This window comes from Protopterus annectens, chromosome 10.part0 (genome assembly GCF_019279795.1).
Source record: "Protopterus annectens isolate FY-2018-M chromosome 10.part0, PAN1.0, whole genome shotgun sequence".
NCBI classification, from domain to species: domain Eukaryota; kingdom Metazoa; phylum Chordata; order Ceratodontiformes; family Protopteridae; genus Protopterus; species Protopterus annectens.
In genome coordinates this window covers 1,244,231,637-1,244,254,137 of record NC_056744.1, presented here as the reverse complement: position 1 = coordinate 1,244,254,137, position 22,501 = coordinate 1,244,231,637, and the positions used below count along the sequence as shown (strand labels likewise).

The 22,501-nt window shown below is 43.3% G+C and overlaps 1 protein-coding gene across 1 annotated transcript in view; it reads left to right on the top strand.

Annotated features, from left to right (window-relative positions):
- The window catches only part of COP1 (COP1 E3 ubiquitin ligase), a 1,660,397-nt gene that overhangs the window by 197,653 nt on the left and 1,440,243 nt on the right, over positions 1 to 22,501 (top strand). The window contains exon 3 of the mRNA XM_044085965.1: positions 3,282 to 3,379. Coding sequence (XP_043941900.1) covers positions 3,282 to 3,379 — 98 coding nt within the window. The remainder of the gene's footprint in view (positions 1 to 3,281; positions 3,380 to 22,501) is intronic.

Below are 22,501 nucleotides of genomic sequence, written 5' to 3'. Positions count from 1 at the left end.
TGGCCGACAGTTGTGTCCTTGGCAGGATATAACATATAGCTAAGATTCCTGCAGCAGTGATCAGTATGAGCCGCATCTACTGTTATGGGTAAGTAGGACTTACACATCTGGACTTTTATTTCTGTTACTCATTTGAGTTGCCATCCATAAAAGAGAAACCTTATGGGAAGTGATTGAACTCTTGTCCGTTATGTTAAGCTGTATCTGCTCACTAGTGTGGGACTGAAAGGGGAGATAGAAAAATATTTGGCTGGTAGATGCCTAAAGAGAGAGCAAATTGTTGTGTTATTATGAACTGTTACTTGTTCATACTCCTGTGGAAAGGGAGAGAGGAAGAGAGAATTGTCTAATTAGAAATGAAAAGAGAAATGTTGGTAGCAGTGAATACTCCATATTTAAGTGACTATTGTCTAACTCAGTTGTCTGTCTTGAGTTACAAAGCCTGAGCAGGCAAATTAACTTTTTATTTATTTTATTTTTTGCATTTGCCAACTGCCCTTTTATGTTTTGAAATTCTCTACTTTAACCGTTACAAAGCAGTGACACTTAAACTTCACGTGTCATTGTTTACTGCAAAGACTTTTTCTTGGAATAAATATTCATGTGGGACAGACAGAACCGGATATGAGGACTGTCTGGGTCCACATGGGAAGGGCAACAGGAATAAAGAAGGAGAAGCCATTCTAGACTTCTGTCTGGCAAATGGTTTGATTATTAGCCAGCACATAGTTCAGAAAGAGAGACCGTCAAAAGATCACATACAAGAGTAGCCAACATGCAACTCGGGTAGACTTCCTCCTAGTAGGAAAAAGGCACTGGGGTAGAATCCATGATTGCCAAGTCATCCCCAGTGAGACGGTCGGGCCACAGCATAAACCATTAGTTGCCACAATCAGCTGCAAGCAGTGGTCAGAGAAGGCTCTATGGTCAACAGAGACCAGGCTGAAGACCTGGAAATTGACTGGAGAGAAAGTACAACAGTTCAAGGAATTACTCAAGGCTGTAGCACCCCAAGAAGAGGAGGAAATGGGTAGAGCTGAACAAGAATAGCAGTGCCTAAAACAGCATGTGTTAGGACTATAGAAAAGATATGTGGCTGAGCCAGGTGTGGAAACAAGGTACATAAGGAAAGCTGGTGGTGGAATATAGAAGTCCAGGAAGAAATCAAAAGAAAGGAGGAGTGCAGGAAGAAGTGGGAGATAGCAAAGACTGACCAGTCTAGGAAGGAGTACTAGATGGCTAAGAAAGAAGTTGCAATAGCAAAGAATAGGGCATCGGAGGCACTCTACCAACTTTTGGAAAGTGACTCAGTAAGTGGCACAAAGAAAGTATATCAGGCAAAGAAATAAAGATGCATAAGATAGTCACCCTTCATAAGGGATGCCAGAAACAACCTACTCACTAGTCCACATGACATCAAAGGTAGATGGAAGGAGTATTTCCAGCAGCTTCTGAATGAAGAAAATCCAACAGAAGCCGTACATCCAGAAAAAGCCTACGATAAGAGGAGCCCGCCATAGAAGAAGTAAGAACAGCACTAAGGAAAATGAAGTCTGGGAAAGCAGCAGGCTCAGATGAGGTCACAGCAGATATGATAAAGATGATGGGTGAGATAGGAGAGAAATGGCTCCTGAGGCTACTAATAGCAGTGTGGAGAGAAAGGCGTATCCCAGATGACTGGAGAATAAGCATATTAGTGCCAGTGTACAAGAACAAAGGGGACATCCACAACTGTGGGTAGTACAGAGGTGTTAAACTCTTATCCACATTGCAGGAAAGTTCTGGAGAGGGTGATAAACGGATACGCACAGTAGTAGAAAGTAAGATAGGAAATGAGCAGTTTGGATTCAGATCGGGATGCAGCACAATAGACCTGATGTTTGCAGTGAGACAGATACTTGAGAAGAAGCTAGAGATGAGGAGATAGTCCAACTGGGCATTCCTAGACCTATGACAAGGTCCCAAGAAAGCTGATCTGGGCAGTACTGCCGTGGTTTGAAGTCCCAGAAACATTGGTAGAATTAGTGCGGGCTATGTATAAGGACCCAATGACTCACGAACGAACAGTGTTCGGCCTCACAGAGGGGTTCCCAGTGGGAGTGGGTGTACACCAAGGTTCAGCTGTGAGCCCACTGCTGTTTATATTGGTGATGTACTACATTAGCAAAGAGGTCGAAGGGGACAGAACACCAGAGTTGCTGTATGCAGACGATGTGGCAGTACAGGCTGACTCTGAGCTAGAACTTCAGGAAAGGATAGGAGAATGGAATGCAAAACTGAAGGCACATGGGATGAAGCTAAGCACAAATAAGATGGTGGTAATGGCAGCAAATTGGGGAAATCAGAAGCTGAGTATAGAGATAGAAGGCAAGATGGTGGAACAGGTAAACAGCTTCAAGTATCTGAGAGGGGTGGTTGAGGAGAAGGGAAGTCTAAATGAAGAGGTCAAAGCTAGAATCAGACGGGCTGCAGCCAACTGGCATAGAGTGTCAGGTATAGTCTATGACAGAGGAATGCCAAAGAAGCTGAAAAGTAAGGTGTACAAGACCAGTACTACTGTTTGATACAAAAACCTGGGCAGTAAAGGCAGAACAGTTGAAAAAACTAGAGATGATGGAAATGCAGCGCCTGAGAAGGGTGGTAGGATGCACGCTGTGGGACAGACTAAGAAATGAGGACATAATAGCAGAAGCCAAAGTAGCTCCAATTTCAGAAAAGATCAGAGAGCAGATTACGGTGGTTTGGACATTTGCAGAAAAGCAGAAGACAAATGGTGAGGAAGATTTGGGACAAACAGGAAGAAGGTAAGAGGAAATGAGAATGTCCGAAGAGGTGGATGGATTGTGTGAAAGATCTGCGACAGTCAGGCATGAGTGTTAAAAAAGGCAGGAGTGTGGCACTGAATCGAGAGAGTTGGCAATAGTTAACACGATACCCCGAACTCGTGTAGAAAAATGGGAAAAGGAGGCTGCTGATGATGAAATGTTCATACATTGCGAAGATTAAAGTGTTGAGTGCATCTAGTTTCTTACAGCTTCTATTGAAACCATGTATGTGCTGGATTTTTGCGTAGTGGTGTAGTTTGTATCAATTTTACTCTGATACTTAGGATGCCAAGTAGTGAAAGAACTGCATGGCTGCCTATTGAAATGTTGAGACTCTCACAAAGCCAAGTTCCAAAATGCTGAGAAAAAAGATAGAAAACAGAACAGACAATGCTTTTTAACCTCTTAATGTGAGTGTGTTCTACTTTTGTGACTGTGATTTTTTTTGTCTTACAGTTACAAATGTATCCGACAGAGCCTTGAGGACAATAATCGGTGTCCCAAGTGTAATTATGTGGTAGACAGCATTGACCAGCTATATCCAAACTTTTTAGGTAAGGTGACTTTTAACATAGTGAACATTTAAAGTTACTATGTAATCTTTGTCTCTCTTCAATTTCACGAGCAAAGGATGATTGATCACAAGTATCAGTTAAGAAACTCCAACAATTGAAAATATTTTAATTTTTTATATGTATGATTAAGAAACTTCCAAAAACCGTAACTGTAGTTTTTATTTTTAATATATATATATATATATATATATATATATATATATATATATATATATATATATATATATATGTACTATTCTGGTAATCTTTAAGATGCTGTTAGCTCACCTTTCCTCTTGAAAAATAACTAGCCCAATTCTGCACCTTTCCTAATGTGTAGTCTCCTAATTGCTGATTATGCTGTCTGTTGAAATGTGTAGTCACTTAACTCGATAGCAAATTTATCTTGGGACATGTTGAAGTGGGAGTGGAGTACAATTTGCTGATTTGGTCTCACTGCATCTTTTTTATTTTACTTTTTTTTAAACTTTATTAACTCCATGTATTTCATTTACATGCGAACATCGTGCATGATATGCTATTATCTCTGTTTTTACCTTCCTGCTTGGTTTCTGTTTGTGTTTGCCCTCTCCTTCCTCATTGTATGGTTTTCACATTTTCACTCTTGTAGTATTTCAGTACCTCTTTTAATTGCTTTTTCATTTTCCCCTCCCCTCCTTTCCTAATTCTAGTCACTTTCTACTGCCGTCTTCCATGTCCAGGAACCTCTTGTGTAATACATGTCCCATTACTGTTTTTGTCCCCTTCCAGTTTTGATTAATGATGGTTTCAATTTTAGTACTCGGCACTCTGATGATGTTTGTTTCTGTTTCCAGATGCTGTCCTCTTTTCTTCATGCCCCATATAAATAATTTCTTGGTATGCTCTGCTTTCTTTTCAAATCGAGTGCGTCTCCACAAAACTTCTGGCTTGCTTATGGACATTTTGTACCCACTCTCAGTCCCACAACATGTGCATCATTCCTGCCCCTTCTCCTGACAATTTGGGTATCTACTATTCTACTTTCTACCTTCCTTTGCCAAACTTATGTTTAGATATCATCTGTGTAATATTCTCAGGCTTTGATCTCCTACTGCTTGTATTGCTTGTGTCCCAGTACCTGGATTGCCTTCTGCCGGTATCCTGCAACACCATTCCATTATCTTCCTAATTCCTTTCTCATTCTGTCTTCCTCGACCTTGCCCCTTCTCTCCCTTAATGCTTTGTAGATTGGTCCTTTGCCTCCCTAACTTCTTTCTTTTCCTGTAGGATGCTATCCTCTCTCCTTTTGCCCTCCTTTCCTGCCTGTTCCTTTGTCATGTTGCCCCCTGTGTATTCTTTTTACAAGTCTCTGTGATTACCAGGTAATTCCAGCACTGGGCCTTGGCATTCTGTATCAACTCCTCCATTGTTTTAAATCTTTCCACACCATCCTTTTCTCTGAATACCAGATTTTTCTGTTGAGGTATTACACTTCTCCTTCAGATTTTGTTTTTACTTCCCTATCTTTGCTCCCACCTTTCTGTTCCCCACAGTTTTTTTAGGTTTCCCTCACCCAACTTAATGCATCTCAGTTCTTTAGTAAAATGTTCCCTGTCTCCATTACTCTCTTTAGCTTAACTTACTTCTTTCTGTTTCTATACAGTGAATAATGTTACATTTCATTTGCATATGTCAGGGTCTATATCACTTTGTCGAGCACTTAATTGAACAAATCGCTATTCATCGAACTCAGTTTAAGTGAACAGTTGTTTCGGAGAGAAGTTTCCTAGTAAAGGACGTGGTTGGCCTTCATTGGGAGTTTGCCCTTATCTGAAGTAGTTAACTTCATTTGATCAGCAACCTGTGGGTATCGGATCCGACCTGGATCCGAGCCGGCAGCTTTCCAAGCTAAAGATCTGAGCTCCAAGCTCCTCCCCCTTACCCATAATACCCGGCTACCTCCTTCCAGTCCTCAGATCTCGTTTGCCGTGGCTTTAACAAGCACGAGTTATGAGCTCCTGGCAGTTAGGTAGTGAGTATTGGTTAAATTCTTGACTTTTTTGAAATATTTTGAGGTGTGTGTGTTTGTAATTGTTTAAACCCACTAGCTTAGCTTAATTTTAGTATTCACACTTCCCCTTATTCTTGTGTGTTAGTGTGTGTGGTTGTGGTTTTTGTTATGGCTGAAGGCCCTAAGGCCATTTTCTCCAAGTGCTCCGAGTGTGGCCATAAGCTCTCCCAGCCGATGGCCAAACTCAGTGCGTTCTTTGCCTGGGGTAGCGCATTTGTCATTGGGCTGCCATATCTGCGCAGCCTTTAACCCCTGGGCTGTGAGGGATAGGAGGAACAAGCTGATCCTGGCGGGTCTTTTACCCGTGGATTCTGCTTCTTCCTCCTCTCCCTCAGTGGCTTCAGCCACGGCTGCGGCTGTTCAGCCAGCTGTGCTATCTCCCCTGGCTGGGACTCAACCTCCCACCATTTCCCAGGGAGAGAAGGACTCTAAGAGAAAGAGAGGAGAGAGAGAGAGAGAGAGAGAGAGAGAGAGATAGCCAGGCATCTACTCTGCTCAGCCAGGGATTGCCTCCTGCTCTTAGCCTCCCAGTTGGGGATCACTATAAATTACAAGAAATCATCCTTTCAACCAATGCAAGTCCTGGACTTCATAGGGGCCAGAATAGATACGCTTCAGACCAAGGCCTTCTTGACATCGGACAGGCTTCGCAGCTTAACCCTTCACGTTCTAGCACTCCTTCAATCTCCAGCCCCATCAGCGGAGTTGGTCCTGAGAGCTTTAGGGTCCATGGCAGCGGCAATCAACCTTTCACCCTTAGCTCGCTTGCAAATGAGGGTCCTCCAGTGGACTTTGCAGGTCCAGTGGTCCATCCTTCAACACCCTTTGGACTCTCCAATCCCCCTCAGCAGAGTTTGCAGAAATTCCCTCATATGGTGGCTCCATTCTCGAGAGCTACGGGAAGGACGACCGTTCATAATGCCACAACTCCAAGCCACGGTAACCACGGACGCTTCTCGCCTTGGTTGGGGGGGGGGGCATTGCATGGGCAGAACTGTCCAAGGTACGTTGACTCAGACAGAGACCATTCTGCATGTCAATGTTGTGGAGATGAGAGCGGTGCTTCTAGCATTGCAAGCTCTTCATGCCTTTCTCCCTCCAGGGCCTATTGCAATTCAGACAGACAACATGTCAGTGGTCTGGTACATCAACAAACAGGGGGGGACCAGGTCTTTACCCTCTTTACCGAGAGGCCTTGAGAGTTTGGGATTGGGCGATATCCACCAACCGTTTTCTGTTAGCAACGCACATTCCGGGTCGGTCCAGCATCCTAGCGGACAAGCTGAGTCTAACTATCCTCTCGCCTTATGAGTGGACTCTGAACCCCTTAGTAGCGAAACAGATCTTCCGCAAGTGGGGTCAGCCTTGCTGGGATCTCTTTGCATCACCTTCAAATGCGAAGTGCAGCGAGTTTCTCGCTGTAATCCCCCCCCCCCGGGGGGGGAGCCCCAGAGACGCTCTAGTTCATGCTTGGCCATCTGGTTTTCTTTATGCTTATCCCCCCTTCCATTAATGACAAAATTTTTACAGAAAGCTCGTCGGTTGGGGAACAAGATTATCCTCATAGCCCCATTCTGGCCTCGTCAAACCTGGTTCCCGTACCTACGGTCTCATCTCATAGCTCCTCTTTGGATCTTAGATCCAATCCTGGATCTGATTTCTCATCCTTCGGGATTAGAAACTCCGAGTCTGGATGACCTCAAGCTCTCAGCTTGATTGATCTAGTTCCATTAGTTGCCAGGACTCCCGGTATCTCATCTGCAGTTAGATCCATCCTGGTAGTGGCGCATAAGCCTTCTACCAGGAAAGTTTACAACAGCAAATGGAAGCTGTTTTCCATTTGGGCCTCGCATAAGAATTTGGATCCTTTCACTGCTCCCATTCCAGCAGTGCTTGATTTCCTATCTCATGTTTTTCAGCAAGGGGCCAGTTCTTCTACTGTAAAGGTTCATATGGCTGCCATTTCCCATTTTCACATTGGAGACAATCTTAGTCCTTTAGCTTCCACTAAGATTTGTAAGACCTTCTTGAAAGGAACCTTTCTTTTGAGACCTCCTATTAGGAACGCTGTTCCCCCATGGGACCTAACTTTGGTCCTTCAGGCTCTAACTGCACCACCCTTTTAAGAACCTGCAGCTTCTGTTGATTTAAAATTCTTATGTTGGAAAACTGCTTTCTTAATAGCTATTACCTCAGCTAGAAGGGTGTCAGAACTCCAGGCCCTTTGTACTAACCCCCCCCATATCTTGTTTTCCATAAGGACAGAGTCTCTCTCAGGACTACCCTTCCTTCTTACCTAAAGTGGCTTCCGAGGCGAACATCAATCAGTCCATTAATCTACCAGTTTTCTTCCCAAACTATCAGAATAAAGAGGAATACAAACTTCATTTGTTAGATGTTCATAGACAATTGCACCTTTACCTGCACAGAACAGCTGCCTTTCGCAAGTCAGAGCAGCTCTTTGTTTCCTTTGTGAAGCCTTTCTTGGGTAAGCCAGTGTCGAAGGTGACTCTAGCTAGATGGATTTCTCACTGCATTTTGCTCACATACAAGATATCTGGTCTGCCAGAGCCCTTAGGGGTTCGTGCCCATTCTACCCATTCTATGGCTACTTCTGCTGCGTTCTGGTCAAGAGTGCCCTTGGATGACATTTGTTTTGCGGCTACTTGGGCTTCCTCTCATACCTTTATCTCTCATTATAAATTGGATTTAATATCCAGAGGAAGGGCAGCTTTTGGCTCTGCAGTGCTCTGGAATATCCTTTCTTGAGGACCTCCCAAGTTTTTGGTAGCTGGGGACTCTGCCTCACAGGTTGCTGATCAAATGAAGTTAACTAATTCAGATAAAGAAGTTATGTACTCACCATAACGTTCCATCTGAGTAGGTAACTTCATTTGTCAGCAACCGACCTCCCCTCCTTCCCCCTAACCTAGTTCTTTGGTTATCTGAATCCTAGAATGATCTCAGCTTTTGGTATTCATTAGGTTAGGATGTTTCAGATTGTTTTGTCTAGGTGAAATTGTATAATTGGGCAAACGTGATCTGAGGACTGGAAGGAAGTAGAAGGGTATTATGGGTAAGGGGGAGGAGCTTGTAGCTCGGATCCTTAGCTTGGAAAGTTGCCGGCTCGGATCCAGGTAGGATCCGATACCCACAGGTTGCTGACAAATGAAGTTACCTAGTCGGATGGAACGTTATGGTTAGTACATAACTTCTTTTTCCCCACTGTAGTGCGATCTTGGAGTTGGCATAATTAGTTTGGGGGGGGGGGTTGAGTGGGGGAGGAGCCCCCCCCCAGTTTGCAGAGTTTTAAATGTTGTTGTGTGTGTTACATTCGGTAGATGGGCCACTAGTTTTTTTTTTTTCTCCCCTAGGAAACCTTTTATTGAAACGATAGTTTGCTTAATTGAGGTTTCGAATTAGGTTTGATGAATAGCAATTCGCTCAGTTAAGCGTTCGACAAAGTGATATAGACTATATATCAGGATAAGCCCCCACCCTTTTCTTATTTTTTTCTAATTTTTATCCTGCTCACTGTTTTCCCCTTACCTTTACTGAACCAGTCTTCTATGACTTTTTTGCATTTGGTGTAGTCTTTAGTCCCTAAGGTCTGTTTGTATCTCTACCTCTCTTACCTCACCTGTTCCCCCTTTCCCTTTCTCATACTACCATTGGCTTTTTGCTGCTGCACTTGAGTCACACAGCTTCTTAAACGTCTTGAATATTTCTCTTGTAGCTCCCATTGCTGTAGCCACTTCCTCAGAAATTAACCTGCCATCATCTGCATATTTAATCCCCATTTTTTCTTCATGCATTGCTAAATTGTGTCTGACTTCCAGTGCCATCTCCTCAATCACAAACATGAACAAGCCTTGTGATATGGGCACCCCATCTGTTCCCCCATCTCTATCCTTGTCTCTTCCATTTTATGAGTGTCTCAGTTTTTGAGTCTTTGTATATAGACTGTGTCCAGTGTATAAAGTTCTCCCCTACCTGCCTTAGCTGCAGTGCTTTCTATAGCAATCCCCACGTCAGCACATCATCTACTTTCTGTAGGTGAAATAACACAATCCCACCTTTTTCTCTCCCACTTCTCTTCTTCCCTGTGTATAAATTCCAGCAGGTGGAGCAGATTTTTCTGCCTTTATCCTGTTCATGATGCCATTTCACCCTGCTTGTATTATTTTTGACAATCCTTCAGCTAGTCTTCCTGCCAATACTTTTGCCAAAATTGTAATATCAAAGAGCGAGGTCTATAATTTCCCACTTCCTCAACTCCCCCTAATCCTCCAATTACTTTTTATATATTTTGTCAGAGTCCTATGTTGTTTTGTATTCCTTTTCTCAGACCTTCCACATTTTTTCCCTTTCCCATTTGTAGAACTCTAGGGAGAGGTCATCTGGCCCTTTCTCTTTCTTGTCCTTCATCTTGTGTATGGATTTCCTTATCTCATCTTTTGTCACCTGTGCATTTAGCATGCTATGCTCTTGGTTCATCCTCCAGTATACATACTTTACATTCTTTTCCCAGTTCCATTTTGTGATTTCTCTTCCATCCTGTTAGTAAGTCTCCCTGTGGTACTTCAAAAAAGTTTTTGCATGTGCTTTACTAAATGTTCTCCCTTTTGTCCCCTTATCCTCCATAACACACTCACACTTGCTAATTCTTGATGTTCTTCGTGTTTCACTGTTGCAGTCATCACATTTGGGTTATCTGCTTGCAGTAGCCCTCAGTTGGCCTGATTAACAAAGTCTTGGGTCCTGCATTAGTTTCTGTCCCTTCCTCCGTGACGTCAGGTTGTCGAGGTTATAAAACATGGTAGCCGACATCATTACCTCAGTCTTTCTTGCCGTGCGGTTCCTCAAAGCAGAAGTAGTTTGCAAGTTCCGGTCAGTCGACTCCTGAAATTTTCGTTTTTGAGTTTCAGAACCAAAGTCTTCAACTAAAGCTAAGTACCCCATTGGGGAAACTTTTTCTTGTTCCTCTCCGATGTCAGTAAAAGTTAATAATTGCATTACTTGTGGAAAGCAAATACCTCACAAAGATTTTCATTCGTACTGTATTCCTTACCTAGGCCCTGTCCACGACGTACCTTGCTGTCGGTTTTGTGCCTTATTTAACCAACGCACTATCCGTAGTCGGTATATTTTCGCTTCTAAATATTTCAGTTCTCGGTTCAATTATCCAGAAATGTCATCGTTAAGCCATCCGACTACCAGCATTCTGAAAAAACGCAAAGATAAAGACAGAGACGTGCTGCTTAGGTCCAAAGCTGCTGACTACACCTCTCCTAAGCCAGTCGCCAGTTCGCCGGTACTCAGTGAAGCGCCTTTGCAGCCACTGATACCCACTACTTCAGATTCGCAGGCCTCTACTGAGACCCATTTGGAGTCCGGTATGCTGTGAGATGCTTCAACCATGGAACCTGCAGATGTCTCTACCTTGGATGGGACCGGAGCCGCTGTGCAGGCACCGGCTTCTGAGGGTGTATTCAGGCCTATGGACTTGCATATTAAACCGGCGCCTCTTTCTTCTTTAAGGCCTAAACCTCGAACTTTGCCTAGAAAACCAATGCCCAGGCCGCATGCTCAGGCCTCTATGCCTAAAAAACAAATTATAAGAATGGCTGAAGACCTTATAACTTTAATCAGGGGAAGCCAACCTTCCTCTTCTAAGAGACCTAGGACTAAATTTGTTTATGAATCTTCTGACCAGGATTCTGATTTTTCTGATTCTACTGATAATCTGGATTTACCCTTATCTATTTATGAGGATTCTGATGCAGGGGACTCTATTCCCTCTGCTTCTCCTCCAGAGGATTTTTCTTTTGGTGAAACGTTGTACACTCTAAGGGAGCATTTCTACTGGGAAAGCCAGATTCAAAAAAGAGGCTTATGGACTTCTTACTCCTGCCTCAACATAGGCCTTTAGCTATACCTCCTGTACTAGACATTGTTGATGATGCCTTTTTGGAATCTGGTTTGGCCCCTGATTCTTTGTCTCCTGCTCCCAGAAAACCTGACAGATATTACAGGGTTCCTGATTCTGACAAGTTCCTTTTTAAAAATCATATTGCGGATCCAGAGACTATTTCACAGGGACCCAAGGGCATTAAGGCTTCTACTGCCAAAAATCCTACCCCTTCTGATAGAGATTCCAGGGTGCTGGATAGTTGGGGTAAGAAGGTTTACAGTTCTGCAACTTTGCCCATTAGGGCCTTAAACTGTCAGTTTCATATGTTAAAGTATCAACAACATGTTATTGGATTGCTTAAACAGATAATTATGTTGATTCCTGACTGTGCTGAAAATAAGGATTTACAGGATTTGAAGCATTCTGCTGAACAGGTTGAAAAACATACTTTCAATGTGGGTTTGATTCTTTAGAGGCCTCTTGCAGGGCTGCTGTCACTGGGTCTGTACTCAGAAGGCATGCTTGGCTTAAGGAGCAATCTTTGCCTGATCATATTAAAGCTAAACTGTTGGATGCTCCCTTAAATCAGGACCGCCTGTTTGGCAATAAAGCTGAGGAAGTTCTTAAAAAGATGGAAGATAAAGCTAAATCTATGCAAACTGTTTAGTAGGCATTGGCCCTCTAAGAACTGGTCCTTTCCTACTCCTCCCAGATTTCAGTCCCAGGATACGCACAAGACTAAGCAGTGGGGGGCTTCTGATACCAAATCTGGCAGTAGTAGGACCCCCCCTCCCCCCATGGAAAACTGTTTCAATGACTTGACTTTAAAACTTCCAAGCACTTCTCAACTGACTGCTCCTTTAGGGGAAAAAATTGGTCTGCAGGCCAAAAACTGGGAACTCATTACCCAGGACAAATGTTTTTTAAATATAGTGTCTCAAGGATACAGATTTCGCTTTCACACATTGCCAATGCCCAACGGTTGGCCAAATCTACCCCCAATTCAGTGGGCAGAGGCTCAAAAGCAAATACTCTCTCTTTTAAACATAAAGGCTATTCAAACTGTACCAGAAGAGGAAGAGGACAAGGTTTCTACTGAAGACTTTTCCTGGTACCCAGAAAAGACAATTCATGGCTTCCAATCCTGGACCTGTCTACTCTAAACACCTTTTTAGTGATTCCAAAATTCAAGATGCTGACTCTTCACCAGTTGCTTCCCATGCTAGGAAAGGATACCTGGATGGCAACACTCAATTTAAAGGAAGCATACCCGCACATCCCAATCAGGGAATCTTGCAGAATATACCTGCACTTGAAAGCAGGCTACACTCACTGCCAGTTCTCTGCACTGCCCTTTGGCTTATCTACTGCGCCCAGGGTATTCATAAAGTGCCTAGCCTCAGTCATTGCATTTTACAGGCAAAAAAATTTTTCAAATATACCCATACCTGGACGATTGTCTAATTCAGGCAGAGAGCCAGGACATACTTTTGAATCGTCTGGCTTTTGTACAAAGAGTGTTAACTTGTGTGGGGTACACTATAAATGAAAATAAATCACACCCGGTACCCTGTCAACAAATTATATTCCTGGGAGCAAGCTTGAATAGAATTTCCCAGATGGCTTTCCTCACGCCAGAGAAACAAATTCATCTGACAACGTACTTCAAACTAATGGCCATGAAAACCCTGTTATCTGCAAGGCAAATATTGCAAGCTTTGGGGTTCATGACCTCCTGCATTCTTTTAATTCCATGTGCAAGACTGCATATGAGGAAACTACAATGGTACCTAAAAAGCCTATGGTGTCAACATTCTCAGGATCTAGAAGCAGTGATTCCTATCATACCTTGCCTACGCCTGGAATCTCTTTGGTGGGCAGAGGCGTGCCACCTAAACAAGGGACTACCATTCACCCTACCCCCCGCTACCCAAGCCCTAACAACAGGCGCATCAGATTATGCATGGGGGGACTCACCTGGCAGGGAAGTGCATTCAGGGCAAATAGAACCAAAGTCAAATGCACTTGCATATCAATTAAAAAAATGTTAGCTGTCCAGAATGCTCTGACAGCCTTCAAGGACCACATTCCTCCAGGACAATTAATGGTAAAGACGGACAATACCACTGTTATGTGGTACATAAGCAGGGGGGTACCCGTTCTTACCCTCCGTCTGCAGACAAGCCATGGCATTGTGGAACACAGCCTTGAGCTACCAAGTGCATCTACAAGCTCAGTCCCTGCCAGGAAAACTAAATACACTGGCAGACTGACCAAGCAGAAACCTCATGGACCCACACGAGTGGAAACTGGAACCAAAGATTTTCAGCATGCTGACAAACAAATGGGGGAGCCCAGATATAGACCTGTTTGCATCCCCCAGAACTACCAATTGGGCAAATTTTGCACAAGAACTCTCCACAAACAGGCTTGGAAAGTGGATGCCCTGTCCTTCAGCTTGAAAAACTATCAGTCTATGCCTTTCCTCCTCTGCCCCTTCTCTCCAAAGTACTAATAAAGATCAAACAGGACAAACCAAGGACGATATTGATTGCACCAGACTGGCCTCGCCAACACTGGTACCCCCTCTTGCGCAGAGTGTCACTGTTGGTCCCATATCACATGCCCTCTGACCCCTACCCTGTTGTCTCAACAGGAGTATTAGATTCTGCACCCTCCACTTCAAATCCTGAACCTAGCAGCCTGGCTAATTACCTAATCTCTCCCTTACCATCCCTTAGTAAACCAGTGATGGATATCATTTTAGAGGCAAGGAGACGTAGTACTAAACAATTTTATGCTGAAAAATGAAAAAGATTCTATGCCTGGAACCAATCTCAAGGGATGAGCACAGCAGTGCCCAACTTACCTCAGATTTTACAATACTTAACTGAGATGCTTTGCGAGGGGCTTTCTTTTTCCTCCATCAAAATTCACGCCTCAGCCATTTCAGCTCACTGTAATACAGAACCCTCCACTCTTCAGAGGGGCCAAAAATTTAAGACCACCCAGAAGAGCCCCAACTCCAGCCTGGGACCTTAACTTTGTATTTGAGAAACTCACTCTTCCTCCTTTCGAGCCAGCTGCTAGTGCAGATTTAAAATTCCTTTCTTGGAAAACGGCCTTTCTTTTAGCCATCGCTTCAGCAAGAAGGGTATCCGAATTACAGGCCCTCATGGCAGTGGAGCCTTTCATCATCTTTCATGTGGACAGGTTGTCCCTCAGGGCCTCAGGGCCAATCCTTCCTTCATGCCCAAGGTGGTATCCAGTGTGGCCCTTAATCAGTCCATTCATTTGCCAACCTTCTTTCCTAATTCACAGAACAAAGGGGAATGGATTCTGCACTCCTTAGATGTGCTGAGACAACTTAGATTCTACTTGGGCAGGACTAAACCTCAAAGGAAATCTGACCAACTGCTGGTGGCATTTGCTGCAGGGGCGGCAGCAATTTCAAAGCAAACCATTTCCAAATGGATAGGCCATTGTATTCATTTCTGCTACAAGCACTATGGAAAACCTATCCCACAGGGGATCAGACCCCACTCAACCAGGGCTGCATCTTACCTCTACAGCCTTTCTCAGAGGCGTCCCTACCAGGGACATCCTAGAAGCTGTTACCTGGATTTCTGTACATACTTTTACCAAGCATTACCATCTGCCAATTTTCTCTAAATCCAGAGCTGGCTTTGCCACTGGAGTCTTGCAGGGCATTCTAGCTGGTCCTAATGCTATCTAATTTCCTCCTCCCATCCTTATCTTTGGGAATCTACCCAAATGTGATGACTGCAACAGTGAAACACTAAGAACATAGTACAGTTGTGTACACGTACCATAAATGTAGATGTTCAAGTGTATTCACTGTTGCAGTCCTGGTTACCCACCCTCCAGCCCCCTTACTTCTTTTGGGCTATACCTCTACTCTTCTTCACTATGCTCAAAAGCTTTTTGGTGTATTTGCTTTTTTGTTGGAGGTATAACCTTGTATATTTATAGATTTATTTGCTTCCCATTGGGGGGCACCTGACATCTGGGGCAAGAAATACTGAGGTAATGTCTGCATGTTTTATACCCCTGACAACCTGACATCATGGAAGAAGGGACAGCAACCGACGCAGGACCCAAGACTTTGGTAATCAGGCCGACTGAGGGCTACTGCAAGCAGATAATCCAAATGTGATGACTGCAACAGTGAATATACTCGAACATCTACATTTATGGTAAGTGTACACAACTGTACTTTTTTCTTAGGTAGCCATTTCCCATGTGCCTTCCCTTCTGTCGAACAGTAAGTCCCTCCAGTACCATTGTTGAATTTCTCATTGTATAATCATTTTACTCTCTAATTGTGCATTCTTACTGCTTTTTAACTGATCTGTAATGCTTTCCTTCTACTTTCATTTACCCCAACTTGTTTTGTATACAGTGCTAGCACGCTCTCTGCAGCTCTTCAGTCATCCTTTTTTTCTTTTCTGTGCTCATCAGTTTTACTCTGACTGCCTTCATCCCATCACTGCTCTTCTAGTTTATCCGTATTTCATATTGTTCTGTATTGATTTCTTTATTAATCCTTGAGTTTATTTGTCCTTCGTCTTTTTCTGTTTATATCTACAGTGGATATAAAAAGTGTACACACCCTTATTACAATGCCAGGTTTTTGTGATATAAAAAAGTGAAACCACAATAAATCATTTCAAAACTTTTCCCACCTTTAATGTGACCTATAACCTATTTATTTACATTTGTTGACCGACTGGACGTAGGTCCATTTTCAGCGGAGGCCCGGGGAGAAATCTCCACAGTTAAAATAAACAGACAGTAGTTTAATTGGATTACATAGAGATTAACAATTTAACGTAGCAATTACCTACAACATATTTACAGATGAAGAACATAGTACGTCAGTAGACAACTAGAATCTCTATCTGTGAAGTACATAACAGACATTAACAAATGTTACAATGAGAAGTTCCTGCTGTATAATAAGTACTAGGCTTATGAGCATCTGAGCTTGCTAGAATCAAGGTAGCTAGTGGAGTGGAAAGAAAGGTAGTGGTTGGATGGGGTGGCTGATATTAGAGTGGGAGTTGCAAGGGCATAGCCAGCATGTTTTTAGGTGCACTTTTAGTAAAGTTTTGAAATGAGTGCATGATGGTACAGAAGTAATTGTGGGTGGAAGGGAGTTCCATAATTTGGCTATGGTGCAAGAGAGTAGTGCTTCACCAGCAGAGTTATTGGCTTTGGTGATCTGCAAGTGATTTTTGTTGCTGGATCTTAGTGGTCTGGTGGTGCGATAGGGTTGGAGTAGATTCTGGAGGGATGGGACATTTAGTGGATGGTTTACTAGTTTGTGGGCGAGTGATAGTTGATACCACTGAAGGAGGTGAGGGAGTTCAAGCCAGCCCAGTTCAGCAAGTGAGAGACAGTAATTCAATTGTAAAACAACAAATCTGTTAGGGGAAAAAATAAAAAAAGTACAATATGCTGGTTACATACGTGTGAACACCCTTAAACTAATACTTTGTTGAAGCACCTTTTGATATAATTACAGCATTCAGTCTTGGGTACATGCCTGCCATCAGTTAAAGAGACTCTTATTAAACCCAGATAAAGTTCAACTGTCCTAATAGGATTTTCCTGACATTTACTCAGTTGCCTCTTACCTTTCAACAAGGAGTTCCCTTTTTTTGCTGCATCAGTCAGGAGAAGGATACAAAAAAAATTCCACAGCATTGGATTTACCATGGAACATAGTGAAGACCGTCATCAAAAAGTGGAGAAAATATGGGACAACGGTGACGATGCAAAGAACTGGACGGCCCTCCAAAATTGATGAAAAGACAAGATGAAAACTGGTCAGGGAGGCTGCCAAGAGACCTACACCAACACTGAAGGAGCTGTAGGTATTTCTGGGAAGTACTGGTTGTGTATTACATGTGACAACAATCTCCCATATTCTCCATATGTCTGAACTGTGGGGTAGGGTTGCAAGATGGAAGCCTTTTCTTACACAGAAAAACATCCAGGCCCGGCTAAAGTTTGCAAAACAATACATTGTCTCCCAAAAGCATGTGGGAAAATGTGTTGTGGTCTAATGAGACCAAGGTTGAACTTTTTGGCCACAATTCCAAAGGTATGTTTAGCGCAAAACAGCACTTTGCATCACCAAAACAACACCATCCCCCACGGTGAAGCATTGTGGTGGCAGTATTATGCTTTGGGGTTGCCTTTCTTCAGCTGGAACTGGGGCTTTTGTCAAGGTGGAGGGAATTATGAACAGTTCCAAACACCAGTCACTTTTGGCCCAAAACCTTCAGGCGTTTGCTAGAAAGATGAAGAGGAATTTCACCTTTCAACACGACAGTGACCCCAAGCATACATCCAAATCAACAAAAGAATGGCTTCACCAGAAGAAAATTAAAGTTTTGGAATGGCCAGCCCAGATCTAAATCCAATAGAAAATCTGTGGGGTGACCTGAAGAGGGCTGTGCACAAGAGATGCCTTCACAATCTGACAGATTTGGAGCGCTTTTGCAAGGAAGAGTAGGCAAATATTGCCAAATCAAGATGTGCCATGCTGGTAGACTCTTACCCAAGAAGACTGAATGTTGTAATTAAATCAAAAGGTGCTTCAACAAAGTATTAAATCAAGATGTGCCATGCTGGTAGACTCTTACCCAAGAAGACTGAATGTTGTAATTAAATCAAAAGGTGCTTCAACAAAGTATTAGTTTAAGCGTGTGCACACTTACGCAACTAGCTTATTGTACGTTTATTTTTTATATTTTTTCCCATAACAGATGTTTGTTTTTCAATTAATTGTACAGGCTATAAGTCACATTAAAGGTGGGAAACGTTTTGAAATGATATGTTGTGGTCTCATTTTTTTATATCACAAAAGCCTGGCATTTTAACAGGGGTGTGTACACTTTTTATATCCACTGTAGCTCACATCCACCCCCTTCTCATTGTTTTCTGATGTTCTTCATACCACATTGCTGCAGTCCTAACACTTGGGTAGTCCGCTGTCCCAGTCCCGGTCGCACCAAAGTATATAGGGCTGCTGTCCGGTCGGTCAAAGCATTAGTCTGGCGTCAGGACGTCAGGGTACAAATACGCTGACCGGCGATCATCCATATCTCCTTTTTTTGCCGGTCCCGATGCGGCGAGAAGCAGTTTTGTTGAGATTCTGAAATTTTCTTTCTGTAGTTCTGGCCCGAATCAAAGTTGGTTGGCTACCCCGTTAGGCACTTATTTTTTTTTTTTTTTCTTTCGCTTTTAGTATTTAACCGAAAACCAGAAAAAGTGGATAACTGGATTTTTCTTGGGAACATAGGGTTACCATAGGGATTACCATACCTTTTGTACCTGTTTAGCGCCTGCACGACGTTGTTGTTGGATGTTTTCGTTGTACAAACGCACTAAGACAACATAGACGAGAGAGAAGGTTAGACTGTGCCAGGTTAGTTTTGGGAAGCGCCCGGCGGATAAATGGCGCCCGCCGCTTCAGCGCAAGGCCAAAAGCAAAAGCGCAAGGACAAAGTAGTAGTTTAGGTTGGAAGAACGGTTCTTTAGAACCAAGGCGGGGCGGAGGTTCTATGAAGGGAGCCGGGAGCTCAGGGAGAGAGAGACTTTACTGTTCTAGTTTCTTTTGGAGTTACAGGTAGAGAGAGCGGAAGGTTAGGTAGGTATGGCTGGGGAGAGGGCTTTCCCTAAGGTGGCTGTTCTCTCCTTCTGTTTCCCCTCTTGCCCTCTGGGTCCCCCAGGTTTCTCTGTTTTAGAGGCAGGGCAGGCTTCTCTTCAGCCTCTTCTCATGTATTTGTTCTGGCACTTTGCCTAAGAAACATATGCTTAAAATGGCAGAAGATTTGATTACTAGGAGCCTAGGAGTTCTGTAGAGGTCTCCAAAGTTCTCTAGGTTCGAGACCTGAGCTTGAGAGTTTTGAGCAGACTTCGGAGGCTTCTGAGTCTATTCTGATTCTGATGCTCTCGATTCTACTCCTCAGCTTCTTCTCACAAAGATTCTCTTTTCAGAGACTCTTCTCTCTCCTGGACATTTTCTCCTCCTTCAACAAAATTTCTCTGATTTTAGGAAGATTTTTAAAATTTTGTTTTAGAGAAGCATAGGCCTTTGAATTTGCCTCTGTTCTTTTTGTTTTGGAAGATACCCCAGCCTTAGCTATACCTCCTGTTCTGGATGTGGTGGAAGATGTTTTTGTTTTGCAGAGTGCTTCTGCTGATTCTTTGCCCCAGACCCAGAACTGTTTCTCCAGGGGGCTAAAAGGTGTTAAAGCTTCTGTTAAAAATCCTGTTCCTCCTCCTGATAAAAAGGGCTTTGGATAGATGGGGAAAGAAGGAAGAAGGTGTATACACTTTCCACTTTTTTGAATTGCCAGTTCCACATGTTAAATACACAAAAAATCTCTTTCACATCTCCTTTTCACAATTGAAGTCTAAGGTGATGCTGTGAGTGAAGGTATTGAGTTAAAGAGTTGCAGGATTTAGTTCAGGTGTCTAAACATTCCTGTAAATGTGGTTTTGATGCTGTGCAGGCCGCTGTAAAGGGGCTGCCACTGGTTTCGTCGGCTGGTGCCACGCCTGGGATCAGACGGCTTATTGCTGGATCTGAATATGTAAGTTTTTTGGATGCATACAGTCTTTCGTGTTGTGCTTCGCCTGAAGCTGTTTTTGTTTGTGGAGGAGGGAAGCTGTTTTAAAGAGAATGAAAAGCAAGCTAGGTTCAACCTCCAGTTTAGTAGAAATTGCAGGTTCCAGGTGCAGAACTGTAGTTGAAATGATGAAGTAGGAGGGATCTATGAGTCCGTGGTATGGGCAGAGCTCAGGTTCTTTCTAGGACGTGCGGTAGAGGCAGAGGCCTTAGTCTTCTGGTGAGCTTTAGGAGTTCACCTGTACCGTTCACTCAGACCAGATCTGGTCCAATCAGAGCTGCCCCAGGCACTAAAAAGCAGCTGCACCTGCCAGCCAGCTGGGCAGTGCTTCTTCGCCTGGGAATTACCTTTAGAGGATTTAGGCTGGATTTCATTCCTAAATTTTGGGGTCATAATTCACTATGATAGGTTTCAAATACATACAGACATTTATTTCCATACCTGCCAGCTCACAGTGATTTATGCCTTACATTCCTCACAAGATGTCAAGCAAAAGAGGCTCACAAAGAAAAGCAAGTTTATTCATCCAAATAGGGCCCAGAGAGAGGGTTCCTGTGCCAGAAAGGGGGATTTATCTAAGACTCAGGCCTCTCTATCTATGGTAAGGGAACATCAGAGTCAACTTTTGATTTATCTATCCTCAACACTTATCTGGACATTCCCATTCACTCCTGTGACGCCAAGAAATTTACCTTAATGTACCCAATCCTGCTAGCTTTTACAACCTTACTGGGCAAGGATCAAGAATTCTCCAGGAAGTATCTCTCTGAGCTGGGCTACAGCAGGATCTATGCGCTTGAGTATTCCTGGGTTCTTATTCTGCTGAGATGCTACTTCCCTTGGCTAGTGCACTGCGCTACAACCATCTACTTGACCCTCTGATTCTCTCTGCTTAAAGGAAGACCTTTGCCTGATTTGGAATATGTCTAAGCAGTGCTGGACCTTTTCCAGGCAATGAATATCTCAAGAGTCCAGTCTAGTGGAAGATCAAGACATGTGCTTTCTGGGTGTGAGACTGAATACAGCAACCAGAATGGCCTTTATTCTGCCGGTGAATCTCCTCCAATCTTTTGTGCTTACTTCCCCAAATCTCCTTTGATCCAGGCTGACCGGCACTTTTACAAACCTTTAAAGCATTCCGTCAGCATCTCAAACAGTAACTCTTCCTTTTCACCCAACTATCATATGAGGAAGCTGCAATGGTATCTCAAAATGTTGCTCCACAGGACTGCACGATTGTATCTGTCATTCAAATATTGCCTTGCATTCATGTCAAAATGCATGGACACAGCAATACCTAAACAAAAGACTCTCTGGCATTTCGGCCCCAGGCTGTGTCAAGATTCTTGTGGTAATATGCCTCAGAGAGTATGCAGTCACTCTCTAAAATGGAAAGTGGAGGCAAGACAAGTGGCCTCTCAGACTACCTGGCCTATATATCAACAGAGGCTAGCCAGAGATGGTCATCTACTATTAGACAAAGTGGCCCGTTGAAAGTTCCATCTTGCATATCAACATGGAAGGAGACAGCACTGTCATGTGCACATTCTCAAGTTTTCAAGGAGGAACACATTAGGCAGTTGGTGTTGATTCTAAACAAGACAAGCATGGAGACCTAAGAGGGGCAACAACAAACTCTTCAGGAATTTGCAACTGGAGCACAGAACTCCTTTCCAGATTTAAGGAGCAGACAAATCCTATGATGTAAACAGCACTGAATCTTCATGTATTCACTCTTGACAGTGTCCTTCTGAAGCAGATGAATGAATCTGTTATTTCTCACTAAACCACCAGCTGCCAAAGTTCGCAGTGGAAATTTCATCCACAGCACAAAAGGGAATTGAGAGTTTTCTTGTTCGGGGACAAATCTTCACAGCCAATGCTCTACTCATACCTCTTACTTCCAACATCTTGCAAAAAATAAAAGTGACGTTCTTCTGCCAGGTTGATTTTCTTCATTCCAGATTGGCCTCACTTCTTCCATTGGCCTTCCCAAGTCTGGTGAGGAAAGCACCCGCCAGATTTCAAGGGATGATTTGTATAGCCAAAGATTGGACGGTCATCTACTCAATGCCTGGTTTCACTCTCTATGTCCCAAGCCTCTCTTTTCATTCTGTCATTCCCACTTGCAGAGTCTCAACTTCCTCAACAATTTTCCAATACTTTGAATGGACTCCTCAAGACCTAAGACAGCTCTCTTCATCTCTTGAAAAAAGGAATTCAGGTCTCAAAGCGTGACAAAGGAATTTTGGAGGTTTCTTGTTTTCCAGGGTGTCTAGTACAAGCTCTTCAACTAGTGATTGGAAAAGTGAACGCATTTCTTCCATTTCTTCCATGCTTGGCAAATTTCGACTCTGAGATTTTACTTTTGTTTGTTTCAATTGTTTGTGCCTCTTTCTTAGAGGGCAAAGAATTTTCTCTTCCATTGGGATCCTACTCCTGCTTGGGATCTCAATTTTGTGCAATTTCACAGACTTTTGTACATGAGA